The 13,696-nt window shown below is 39.1% G+C and overlaps 1 protein-coding gene across 10 annotated transcripts in view; it reads left to right on the top strand.

Moving 5' to 3' along the window:
• The window catches only part of ERC2 (ELKS/RAB6-interacting/CAST family member 2), a 518,559-nt gene that overhangs the window by 92,394 nt on the left and 412,469 nt on the right, over window positions 1–13,696 (top strand). For 5 of the 10 annotated variants that reach the window (XR_014165508.1, XR_014165509.1, XR_014165510.1 and 2 more), the window contains exons 3-4: window positions 45–68; window positions 635–1,051. Coding sequence is in view for 3 of the 10 variants with exons in the window: in XM_081899986.1 (XP_081756112.1) it covers window positions 45–68; window positions 635–1,051 (441 nt within the window). In the remaining 7 variants the exon portion in view is untranslated. The remainder of the gene's footprint in view (window positions 1–44; window positions 69–634; window positions 1,052–13,696) is intronic. The other 5 variants (XR_014165505.1, XR_014165506.1, XR_014165507.1 and 2 more) reach the window with 1 other exon arrangement.

The following is a 13,696-nucleotide window of genomic DNA, read 5'->3' as shown; positions in this document are numbered from 1 at the left end:
ATGTTGATTTTGCTTCATTTTTTTTCATTTCCCATGCTGTTCAGTTTTTGGATGCCAGGAGAACAAAGGTTTGTTCACTCTTTGCAGTCAATTTGTTTGGAAAGTGCAATATAGCTTAATGTGTGATGTTTTATATGCTTGCTATAGATACAGTAATCTGACTTCCTAAACTAACTGGATCATAGTTTTCATTAGCAGTGTCATTTAACATTTTAAGTCCTTTATTTTCATACCAAGTGATTAGCACTAATAACTTACACAGTTGCACTGTACGAAGAAGCAGACTTTATGTCTAAGAAAATCCTGAAAACTGAATATTCAGGCTCAGCAGATGCAGTGTTTGCTAGCGGAAGTGTCACTCTTTGACATCTACATCCTTTACTTACTGCCTTTTTTCACTTCCTTGTCTTAGGATTTGTTCTTCACTATTACTGGTACCTGTAACTGGCACTGTCTTTGTGTGTTTGCATCCATCTTTTCATGATTTCTAACAGCAGTCAATGAGGTCCATTGCAAAATAACACCACTTGCACACCGCTAGATTTTCACCACTAGTTTTATTAATGATTGTGGCATTGCATTTTTGTAGATCCATTGAATAAATCCTCACTCGGCTATTCCTTTTACCTTGCAGCACCTTCAGCTAACTATTCAGGCCCTCCAAGATGAGCTTCGGACCCAGAGAGACCTTAACCATCTCCTTCAACAAGAAAGTGGAAACCGCGGTGCTGAGCATTTCACCATTGAGCTTACAGAGGAGAACTTTCGGAGGCTTCAAGCTGAGCATGACAGGCAGGCAAAAGAGCTGTTTCTCTTGAGGAAAACCTTGGAAGAAATGGAGCTGAGAATTGAAACCCAGAAACAGACCCTGAACGCCAGAGATGAATCCATCAAAAAGCTCTTAGAAATGTTGCAGAGCAAAGGGTTGCCATCCAAAGGGATGGACGATGACAACGAACGGACGCGAAGGATGGCTGAGGCTGAATCTCAGGTTAATCATTTAGAGGTGATTTTAGACCAGAAAGAGAAGGAGAACATCCATCTTAGAGAGGTAAGCAAAGCATGTTCATTTCTAAGAGCACTCAGTTAAGCATTTTTGGTGTCATCATTTGAAATGAAAATGTGAAGCAGCAAGTTGTTTTCCCTCTTTGCTTGTCATTTCTTTCAGACAGTCCCAGTTCACAAGCCCTCCTTGTTGCATGATGTACTAAATAGGCTGTTTTTCTTTGGCATTGATATTCAGTTCTATAGAAGCCAAGTTACATCATCAAAACAAGGGCTGGTTAATAAAATTCTAACAATGCTAACACTTTCAAATGTCGCCTAATGTTGGAATTTTTTTGCTGGTTTATGGTTAATTCAGGTTGGAATGGTGGGGATTCTTTTTGTCCCTGTGTTGTAATTTTTTGCTCAAATGCCAGCGTGAAGATGCTGACTCCAAGCCACTGAAGCACATGCAAAGCAGCTGGAGGCAGAGCTGCACCCAGAACCCTTTTTTGAAAGCTCTGATTCTGCATGTCAGCTTGGTGCAATGTTAAAAGAAGCTTTTGACATGCTCAAGTCCATCAACCACACTGGGATTGGAGAAGGGCTTTTGTACCTAATGCTCATTTCCATAGCATGTGGTTCCTAACCCTAGTACCAAAGTCTGTGTGCTATGTTGGATGTAGGAATGGAGGAGGGATCTGGTGAACCATGAACTGTTCTGATCTGAACTCACCTGATGTAGTTTTAAAGGCTTTAACATTTCACCACTGTCTTTCTACAATACATCATGGGAGCCAGGACACAATGGTTGTTAGTTGTCCTGGGACCAAAATGCTGGATACAAAATATTGCAAGCAAATATTAGTTTGGGAAAGTGTTCTAAATTTTACCCCAGTGGTTTTGGTGTAGGGTGGTTTTCAATTATGTCTTCCTCAAGAGTAGATCCATTTAAATCATTGCACCCAAATTAGATGTCTGTTCATTTCAGTGGGCCTAATCTGTGTAAACCTTAGTTGAATGCTACCCATAGTCTCCTTTTAGAGCTGTGTTAAAGTGAGCAGACAGAAGAATCAAAAACACTGGCATCGTGAGCATTTGGATGATGCCAAATAAATGTGTACATTTGCATTTCGTGATGTGTATGTTGCCCCAGAGAAGAAGGCAGACTGAATGACGAAGCACTCAATTTCTTGAATTTCCGTTGCCTTTCATGTGAATAAATCACATTGCATATTCTTACCTCTGTTACACTCTTTTCAAAATGAAGACATTGCTGTTTCCCACAATCTTATCATTTGGACGGCTCCTCAGATGGTCATGGCTTGCTGGAGTAAGTTGCACCTACTGAAATATGCTATTATCCTAAATAAATGCTAGCATAGCTTGTTGGAATAGCAGCTTTCCTTCCTACACACACTACATTGCAAGTCGTTTTTAAACCAGATTTTTTGGGGGGTGGGGCCTGTGGAAGGGGTTAAAAGTTTGGTTGCTGGAAGTGGATGAGCTGCTGTTAAAAAAAGAAGAACCCGGCCTGTTCAACTATCAGTTCTTTTATGAGCATGTTTGAATGTCTGGATCATGACCCTCATGAAGGATCCATATTTTGCACAGATCCAAATATCTCCTCCCCAGTGGTGGCCAGTGGGAGAATCATTCTTGCTGTTTCATTTTCATGGAATGTGTATGTGAATCGATAAAAGCCACAAAATAAATAACTCTACTGTCATAGCATACTCTCTCTGTGTGTTTAATAACAACAACCACCACCACCACAATTTCATGACTAACATGACCCAGTAGTTTCAGTGGGATTTAATAATGACTCACTACACTTAGATTCAGGTCCATTATTATTCACAGAATGTGCACAGTCACTGGTATACAAATGTTTAAAAAAGAGCTGGCTTGCAGGTGAACAAAACATAAGGCTAGAGAACTGTGATACAAAAAAGTGCAGGGAATAAGAACAGCTAAGGAGAAAAAGCTCCCTGGGTGAGTAAAAACAAAACAAAAAACAATTTGGATTATTTTGCTGGTTACATTTCTCTCATCCTTCAGGGAGCTCAGAATGATTTCCTCATCTCACAACAACTCTGTGAGGTAGGTTGGACGGTTTGCTAAAGCCTTTCTCTAGCCCACCTAGTAAGCTTCGTAGCTAAGTGGGGATCTCTGTCTGGGCTTCCCACATCCAAACCCAGCACTTGAAACGATTTAAACACAAACCACAGGATTTTCCGATGACAAAACCTAGGATGACTGACTTCTATTTCTAAAACACGGTTATCACATCTCTCTTCTGAGTTTTTTTGTTTTGTTTTTTTAATTGTCCATGAGTCTCAGAGAACCTGAGTGAATCTGGCGATATTTTTTTTTTTATCATGTGGAAATCTAGCACAGATGTTTGGTATTACTCTTTCTTAAACATAGTGACCACACATGCTTTGCCCTAAGTACCATTAAGTATTTTTTATTATTGCTATTAAAATCTTGCCTTCGGCAAAGTCCCACTAAATCTCTAGTAAAGTCTGATGTTAAAATTCCACCAAGTACTTTATATATACATATGCTCTCACACACTGTCTCTGTATATACTTTTTTTTTTTTACATATTTAATACATTCTTACTAAAATCAGAATCTGATGTCACAGTTATATGCAATTTTTAATCCAGGCCTCATATGAAAAAGTAAAAGGAGGACAGTGGTATGTGTTAGTATGTTCATGCATGCATTTGTGTATCTGTCTGTCTATCTAAGTAAATAAAAATATTCTTAAAATTTGGAAAACTTTGCCTTCTATCGTCTTTTGAAAATGGTCAGCTTAAATGATGAAGGTTGATAATAGAGCTTAAGCTGCTGGCGTAAATTATTTATTGCATGGTTTTTAGAAGTTATTAATGGAGCAAAGTTCCTTCTTCCACAGAACAGATGCTCTGCAGACAATTTGTGTTTACTGTAAATGCCTTTCACTGGAGCCAGTAGTAATTTACTAAGGAAATGTTTTATCGACACCAAGAATTGCTTCCCCCACCCCTCTTGAGAAGTTAGTTATACAGATTAACAGCCACTCTAAGTCCAACCTCTTTATTAGATTCATTAGTGTCTCTTTTTTTCTTTTCTTTTGGACAGGCTCAAAGTATTAAAATAATCAGTGGTAGAAGAATGGTGTTTCTCTCTTCCTCTGTCTCCCTTCCCCACAAATCTGTGTATGCAAGTTTTTTTTTTAAAAAAAAATAAGATATATTTGCTGTAAATAGCATCCTATTAAATATATTCTCTGTAAGGCAATTATTTTTTTTGTTAAAATTCTGTGTGTCTATTAAAATCTGATATTTTAAAGTGACAGTGGAGGAAGTTTTTGTAATCTTGGCAAGCACCCTAGAGAAAGGAGTTAGGGGGAGGTTTGTCCCAGCTGTAGTTAAAGAGAACAGCAGTTACCTTCAAGGCTGGCCCAAGACATTTTGCTGTCTGAAGCTGTTCTAAGTAAAGGTCTGTAGGACTCAAGGCTGGTCAAGTTATTTGGGCAAACGAGGCGACAAAATGCCGCGAGTGCTTCTTCCCTGACCTGCCTTGAAATAAACAATAAGTTACTCTCACTAATAACAAAGTAACAATTTACTACCTTTTCACGCCAATCCCAAATTAGCTGCTTCAGGTGGCACCTTCAGTCGGCCTGCTTACACTATTCCTAATCGTGTTCTTGTGAAGGTTGCATCGTTTCCCATAATGAATGTGAAAAATTGCAACTTTAGCAAGTGATGACATGAAGGTAAGAATGTAAGAAAAGCCTGCTGGAACATTTAGTCTGGCATCCTGTTCTCATAGTGATCAACCAGGTGCCTATGGGAAGCTAATAATAATAATAATAATAATAATAATAATAATAATAATAATAATAATAATAATAATTTATTTATACCCCGCCCATCTGGCAGGGCTTCCCCAGCCACTCTGTAAGCAGGAACTGGCACAACATCATTCTTTCCTCCAGCAATAGTATTCAGAAGCACTTTGCTTCTGACAGTGGAGCCAGAGCATAGTCAGTGTGGCCACTGATAGCCTTTACCTTCAGTTGTTCCTTGCAGTTCCCCATAACCTTCCAGTTCCATGAACAAAAAAAAGCAAAACAACACCCCCCCAACAGATAGTGGGCACAATCCAGGCAAATTAAGCATTAGAATCAATAGGGATTTAAAGCATTTAACTCTGCCTTTGCTTGTGCTCAACATTTGTTTTAATGTACCTGCACGCCACTTTGTGATTCCCTCTACTACAGAAAATGCTTTGTGTTGCGGATCGTCTGGTTTACATGTGTTTTTGTATGACTTATGAATCAATTAGGATGCAAATTTGAATGATGAGGATGCCTTCATCCCACATTCTGGATTATGAACAAGTGTGGCTTTTACAAAATATCAATGTGGAAAGAGAGAGAGGCAGAGAGGATAAATTATAGTTACATGCAAAGGGAAAAAATATCAATCTCAGCCTGTAATAGGTATTTAATTTTTTTTCATTTGTGCTGCAGTATCAGCCTAAAAGATAATCAGAATCAGATTAAGGGGCTAAATCTCTTCAGATTTACCTGAAAGGAAATCTTATTGAAACTCAGTGGGAATTTCTTCTAAGTAGACATTCAGAGGGTTATATTATTAATATGCTATTAATTACATGCTGGTTTCAGAAAGTTTTACACTAGAGTTCAAGAAATGGGAATTGAGCCCTTGCTCACTACATTCTTGATTCATAATAAGAGCAAGTATTAATAATTACATTTTGCATTTATATAGCATTTTATGGTGCTATCACATATGGTGCTATCACATCAGCCCACTACTTATTCTGAAAGGCCCAATTTGTTGTAGGACCAAATTGCCTCTCCCATATTGCGAATGTATTGAGGCCAAGATATTGTGGTCTGACCACCCCATGGGTTCATGGCTGAGTTGAGATTTGAAAGAGGGAATTCTTCATCTCTTATCCTTAAGCCACCACATTACATCCTCTGAATAATTACATTTCTCCTTTTAATGGATGGGCGCAAACAAGTTGAAGCTGAAGCCAAACAGATTATTTGGTCTTGGGGAGAAACTATTGGACTCAGGAAGGGGCTGTTTCGCCTGGGATTTCCAGAGAGCATAACAGACAACATAAAGTAACTAGAAGAGCATGGGCCGTTCCTGTGGGAGGTGAACACATCAGTTTCCAGAAGTGGAATTGTTAAAATGATACCCAGAGAGGAGGGACCTGTGTCCCTGCAGATGTTGCTGGACTACAGCTGCCATCATTCCTGGATATCTACCATGTTGTCTGGAAATGATTGGGGTTGGAATTTCCTTAGGCTGCGGAATGATAATCATACTAAGGCCTGAATTTAGTTGTCTGGTGTCTGTAAAACCTGTATCTATCAGGAAGAGCTGCCTTGGATGACTTCTCAATGTCAGTAGACACTACTTTTTTGGAGAGGGGCTATGTATTTTATTGCTTTGTTTTTTAAATGTTATTTTATCTTGAGGTTTAACATGAGAAAACACCTATAAATGTTTAAAATAAAAATAAATAGTGGGATACTTATGTATAATTTATTTCACAGATGGCTAAACGTGTCCTTTTTATTCCTGGGTCTTTTGAGGCAATTGTTTCAACACTGACAGCCAGCTAAAAACGCCTAATAAAGCTTGCCATTGTGCTAGGTTATCTATGGAAACAAGTGCAGTGCTGAACATTTCTCCTGCGTTCCCACCACCACATCACTGCTCTCCCTCAATTAATGAATGATGAAATTGCATTTGAAAGTTATCATACGTGAGGCACAGAATTTCTCTTGTGCTTAACTTACTTGGAGGTGTTTGAACATTTTTGGTATGCGTGTCCTTTGATTCTAGAAATGATTTCTGTTGGTAATTGACTTCCCATTTTTAATTAAACCTTTCCACTCTTCCCTTAATATGGTCACCATAACTTGTTTTTAACCCTCTAAGTCCAACATAGCCAAAAGGATTGAAGTGGATTATATACCATTATTTCAGGTTCACTAGCTTGTTGGTTGGGTTTGAAGGACTAATGAGGCATTAGGGAACTATATAATGATGATCACTAGCACACACAACATCTTCTTTATCCACTTCAGTTCTCTTTGTTGTTTTCTGGGGTTTGGGGTGAATTAGCTCCTGCTGATTTTCATGTTGAAATTCACTAATGTACTATAGAAGAACAATCTGAAGGTTCTCGGCTCTGTGAAATTAGCAAAGCCAAAGCTGTTTATTTAATCTCACTTATCAAAATGCAGTGGTGATGTCAAAAATCCAAATCAGGTGAGTGCTAACTACTGAGAAGTTCTGTTGCTGTTTGACTGCCTACCAAGGCGATATTCTAAATAGGGATACTGCATTTCAGAGCTTGGGGATATTGCTGCATATTTGTGGCTAAGGAAGGCAAGAGAAGAGCCTGTCGTAATATGAAAATGCATTTTGTAAACACTCTTTATATACAACTGATTTTTCAAACATAGTAACTTAGATCAGCTTTGCATGTTTAACAGTTCACCCATAAGCATGCTTGCTCAGAAGTGTATAGTCTGAGTCCAGTGGGAATTACTGCCTTCCTACGGTGGGGTGATCTCCGGTTGCTCGATCCCAGCTCCTGCCAACCTAGCAGTTCGAAAGCATACCAAAAAATGCAAGTAGATAAATAGGTACTGCTCTGGCAGGAAGGTAAATGGCATTTCCGTGCGCTGCTCTGGTTTTGCCAGAAGCGGCTTAGTCATGCTGGCCACATGACCCAGAAAAACTGCAGACAAACGCCAGCTCCCTCGGACTGTAAAATGAGATGAGCACCGCAACCCCAGAGTCGTCTGTGACTGGACTTAACTGTCAGGGATCCTTTACCTTTACCTTTAAGTTTGTTTAGGATTGTGGTATGCATGTCAAACTGTGCCATTACCATTACTGGTCTGAGGCTATTAACTGTGTGACTGTTTCCTAAAGGCTGTACTGTTTTCAGGGTTAATAGAACCCTACCTTAATTATAACTATCAGAAGAAGGAGCTAAATGCTTCCTTGACAAACACCATATTGTAGGGTGTCTGAAACACACCCTAAGCCCTACTGTGTATACATGGGCAAAATTTAATGTTTTGGCAGTTTAATGATTATTTTTTGACCAAACAGATATTTCCTCATCAAAAATCTTCAAAGAAGTTGCTACTATTCCTTTGGATTCTTATAGTTAAGAAACACTGAAGAGTAGAAGTCTTTAGAAAACATTCACGGGCCTTCCACTGCAGAATATATTCCCAATAGCTAGGATTGTGGTTTGACCAAGCAGCTCAACCCATTAAGATTTATCTTCTTTGTGGTCACTTTGTTGGCTTTATTACTTTTTAGAGACAAAGGTTAAATTGATCTAAGAGTAAATAACTATGCATGCAGCATAGATTATATTAATTGTATGGATACAAATATGTGTGGCTACAACTATATATTTTCACTAGATGGCACTATTGAATGTGAATTGTGAAATTTTGCCCTCTTGTGACTGAGCAGTGAGATATAGATAAGCAGCAATATGCTGTTTCTAACTGCTACTAGAATGTTAAACCATTAAGTGGATTTTTTCACAAAGGTCTTGGCAACAGTTTGGTACAATTGTAAACAAACTGTTTCCCTGGCTGCAAAAGAAATAATCAATTATTATCTTGCTTAGTAAAAAACAATTGTCTCTTATTCTTTCATAGTTACCTAATATTGTATCATTGATGCCCACTGTTCTGAGAATATTAGCTAGGCTTTTGGTACTGAAGTGAAATGGCTATGTGAAATCTAAATATGCAAACATTTAAATGAAAGTTACAGCAGCAATGTGTTTGTTAGTCAGTATTTTGCTTTAACAGAGGAACAGCTTTGCTATCCACTGGGATTTGCCACTAAATACTATAGCTTTTACTCCCATGTTAGTGTACAGAGGGATACAAGAGACCAGTTTATTAGGCAAGCTCAATTTTGAGAAGAAAGCTTAATGTGCAAAAGCTCTTTCTGCCCCACTACATTCAACCAAAGTTGTAATGCCAGTAGATTAAGAAATCAACCAGATGGCACATGAACATCTCAGAGAATAGGCGTACAGTGGTACCTCAGGTTAAGTACTTAATTCGTTCCGGAGGTCCGTTCTTAACCTGAAACTGTTCTTAACCTGAAGACCACTTTAGCTAATGGGGCCTCCTGCTGCCGCCCTGCTGCGGGTGCACAATTTCTGTTTTTATCCTGAAGCAAAGTTCTTAACCTGAAGCACTATTTCTGGGTTAGCGGAGTCTGTAACCTGAAGCGTATGTAACCCGAGGTACCACTGTACAGCAAAGTTTCTTTGAAACCAGTGGGATTTACTGCAGAGTAACCATGCATAGGAGTGAGCTTCACAGTGATAAAAGAAATGCCCACTTTTAAATCATCGTTGGTCTTTTCTGCTGTAAATGGAGATGAACTTGGAAATAATGACCATCTTATCCATTTCCACTTGAGAATACCACTTCGGGAATAGTGGCAAAAAAATCCTTAAATTCTATCATGCACAAAATAGTCCCCCCCCCCCTGATTTATTTGATGGAATCAGCAGTACTTAAAAGCAAGCATATGAAAACCTTACATGCCCTCGCAACACCGGGGTGATTGATTGTGGATTTCATTGCCTGTCTGATCGCATTTTCTACCAGCCAACGAAAGCACGTGAGACTGGTTAGTAATAAAACCAAATGGATAATTGAATTCCAGTATTTGCGATGCATTGGTTGTAAATTTTTATGATGTAACTGGAATACAAAATGGAAATGAGCAGTAAACCAAAAAACGGGACCACTAGATCTCGCTCACTCCCTACACACACACACACACACACACACACGATTGTTCCAAGATCTCTCCTTTCAAAAGGAATACCATATAAATATTTCTTCTTCAGAGGTTTCTTGCTTTTCTGTTCTATGCAATAACCCCTCTTGTTGAACCAGTGAATATGGCAGCACTCAAGGGCTGTATCCAGGAGGCATTTCCAGAGCATGGACTAGGTGTGGACTAGGTATGATGGTGACATCCAGCCCAAGTCTTGCTTTATTAAAGCCATCTATCCAGAGGTGATGTTTGGGTGGGGTTTCTAGGTAAATGGCTCCATATAGGTAACAGTACAGAATCAAAAGAATATAATATTTCCTTTTCCAACAGATAATTGGTGTTGAGGGACAGATAACACGGATAACCCCAGCCTTTGTTAACTGAAAACCCACTGTTAACTGAATTCGCTGCCCCTTCAAACCTTGTGCAGTAAAGAATGAACAAACCGCATGCAAAATGGGCGGTGGTGCGAGCTGAGTCGGTAACAATTTGTACCTTCTTGTCAGGATTTTGAGAGCAAGATGATTGCTGAGCAGTGCAAATAAGATCAGAAGAGGTTAAAAAGGCTTTTCAAATGCAGAAGAGTCCATTTAAACCAGCACGGAAATTATGCAGACGAACCCCCTGGGATCAGCCTTCTCCTCCTCTGCTGCTTAGGTTGCTGCTATACTGTAGTAGCATCAACACCGTGCCTCTCAAAGAGCAACATAATGTGCAGTTGTTTGGGGAAAGCAAAGAATATATTTCAGTGCTTACTGTTTGAGGTGTTCTTGAAGTTTTGGCAAGAAAGTACTATATAAACATAAGTACTGAATTTATTTTTACAGTAATTTCTGTAAACTGTTAAAACATAGGCACATCAATGGGTGCAGGAGAGCTGTAAAATTGCATTACAGTGAACTCTTCGCTCCAGTTTTTTCTTCATCTATCTGAGCCCAAAAGAAATGACAACATTCTCTCCCCCTTTCTTTTCCAAATCTTCAGCGGATTTAGGAAGCAGGGTGTTGTATGTCTTAAACTTTGTTGGCTTCAGAAACCTCATCTAAAATGACTAATGCTCCCATAGTGATTTTAGCGATCTGTATTCATTTACACTGTAAAATGCTTTTAGAAAGCTGTGCTCTTGGAAGAGAAGTAGCTGGAACGCGTTTAAAAACAAAAAATAAAGCCACATTGTTTTTGATGTACTACTCAGAGCTGTGTGATAAAACCCCCAGATAGGCATTTGCAGAATTTAAGCTGAAAGTCTAAATAATCTTGTTAAAAACATATGATTTCTACATGCCCTGACACTAATGGGATGGAATATATGCAAAATGTATAGAGAGTTTGGGCTTCAGATTTTTGTGATGTAAAGCCAGCCTAGGTCATGTTGTTGCAAGGTAGCAAAAGACCTGAAAACAAATGAGCCAGATGAGAAACCAAACTGCCAGTTTTGCTCTTAGCTTCCAACATAAAGATTTCTTGGCCTGATTGCTGCATATTCAAATATGTTTGGCAGTATTTCTAAAAAACACTGCTTTACTATACTTAGCATTTACAGTACTGGACTTTGTCTTTAATACAGGAAGCCCCTCCGGGATTCTGTAATGTGCTAAAAAAGATCTTGTCTAAAACTCATGAAAATAAATAACATCTAAATCTGGTTTGAATAAATGAGTAAAATGAACAAAAACCTCTTTTGTGTGTCCACGGCTTGTATGTACAGTTTATGTGTATGTTTATATATGTGTACATATTGGCATCCCTATAGCTATAGGGTGACATACATTATAAAACCCACAGTTCTGCATCAAGGGACTTTTTCATTCATGCATCTATCTCTTTCTCTGAGTCAGAGGGGTTGATCACCTCTCCAACAATACATTATGGGAACATAAATATTCCTATCTTAGCAGGCCCATCCATTTCTTTATCTGTTTGTTTGCACCGAGCTTTTCTTTGGTTTCCTTGATACAAGTTGCTTTGTTTCCTACTTAATCTGGAAAGATGGCCATTCCAAAAAACAAAATAATTTTTACTCTCGTAGGTTTCCAGTATATAGCTCATTAAACTGAAATAAAGGTATTTCATGTTCTAATTCTTATACATCTGGATGATAGTTTAAATAGGCAATGAAGAGTCTCCTCCCAGGCCTAAAATTTTCTTGAAGCAACTATGTTCTGGGCATGTTTCAGGGGTGTTTGTTTGAAGAGTGTAACCAAATGAACCTACTGGGACGCTCTGGTTACTATGAACATAATGCAGTCACTTAAGCACTTAAATACCTCTGATATCAACAAGAGAGTTTAGCATGTCCTTAGGTCTCTCCGTTTGAAATTAGTGCAACTTAAGTGCTTTGTCTAGATCATGTTTTATGTTATGTTAGCAAGCACAAAAAAAATACCTAAATGGGGAGAAATGTACAAATCCTTTTAAAAAGTACTTGGGCTGAACCTGCACAAGCATTTATTAACAGGGGAGCTGTTTCAGATTTTAAGGGTGGAGAATATTAAGAGCCAGCTAATAGATATACTGAATGTCAAATCATGAAATCCATTTATGCAGTGCTTGCTATTACCTTCTGTTGTAAAAACAAAACAAAAGTTTATAGTAATTTGATAGGGCGGATGGGAACTCAATTCATGTTGGAGTGCCTTGTTATTGAAAGCAGAATGCCAGATATTTCAGTGATACAGAGGTTTAAAAGATGACACACTCAAGAAGAGTAAGTTAGCCCCACTATGGATCCAAAATATACTTCCTGGCTGCCAGACATGCTCTCTTGTAAAGTGTGAGTACCAGGAGCTCTTGCTTTTGGGTGAATCACATGTGATGTCAGATGGCTCACATACTAAGACCTGCCAGGGGAAGCTCTTCTTGCCATTCCATCAGTGAGAGAAGCCCATGGTACAGTAGGAATGGCAGCGAATTGAGGTGAAAGCAGAAACAGGAGCTGAAATTGCCAGTGTTTGCTTATTTAGCTCATGTCCAAAATGAAAATCAGGTCAGCAAATACAGTTGGCACTCAGTGCTGTTACTGCTTCCAGTCTGCAAATGATTACTTTTCTCCCATATGCGTTGTGTTTCATTTGCATTTAAATGGATGGGGTGGGATTAAGGTAATCACAAGATAATTTGTGTAATTAAATGTGTAAATTTGCCACGGCCAATAGCGAGACAAATAACACAGTTATTCAAACTGCAGCAGAATAGAAACAGTTCTGCATGCAATGAATGCAGAGTAGAATCCACCCCCTCCAAGGGAGTTATGTTTTTAGCCAATACTGAAACATTACTGATGTCAATGCCAGCCTTAATTCTAGCAGGGAGGGAACTGCCAGAAGGCCCTCGGTGCTTGACCTCCGGGCTGAACGATGGGGGTACCAGCACGTAGAATTGTGCTTCTACCATTCATTTTCTCCTCAGATCTGTGCTGTTCAGTAGACCTTTCTGACTCAGCATAATGTACCTATGTTTCTATGGCTCTATGAAATACTAATTTCTACCAATCGTAGAGAGACATCATAACCTTGCATAAAATAGGAGTGGCTGGAATTACCTCCACTTCACTGCAAAGCTGGCAGAGGGTGATGGTTATCCATATGCAACATCCACACACCACAGGAAAAATCCTTACCACTAGAGGACACTACTCAAGTGTAAGCCTTTAACCAGCTGAAGAAGGTAATGTAGGTGGCTGAAGTGAAGGAAGCCATGTGCTTTTTTGTCAGCCTGGGGCCGAAGGCAGGCTTCCTCAACCTTGGCCCTCCAGATGTTTTGAGACTACAATTCCCAGCATCCCTGACCACTGGTCCTGCTAGCTAGGGATCACGGGAGTCGTAGGCC

Source organism: Podarcis melisellensis (genome assembly GCF_964234715.1).
Source record: "Podarcis melisellensis genome assembly, chromosome: 2".
Lineage (NCBI taxonomy): Eukaryota > Metazoa > Chordata > Lepidosauria > Squamata > Lacertidae > Podarcis > Podarcis melisellensis.
Note: the sequence above shows the minus strand (reverse complement) of the source record. Positions and strands in the feature narration are given on the sequence as shown.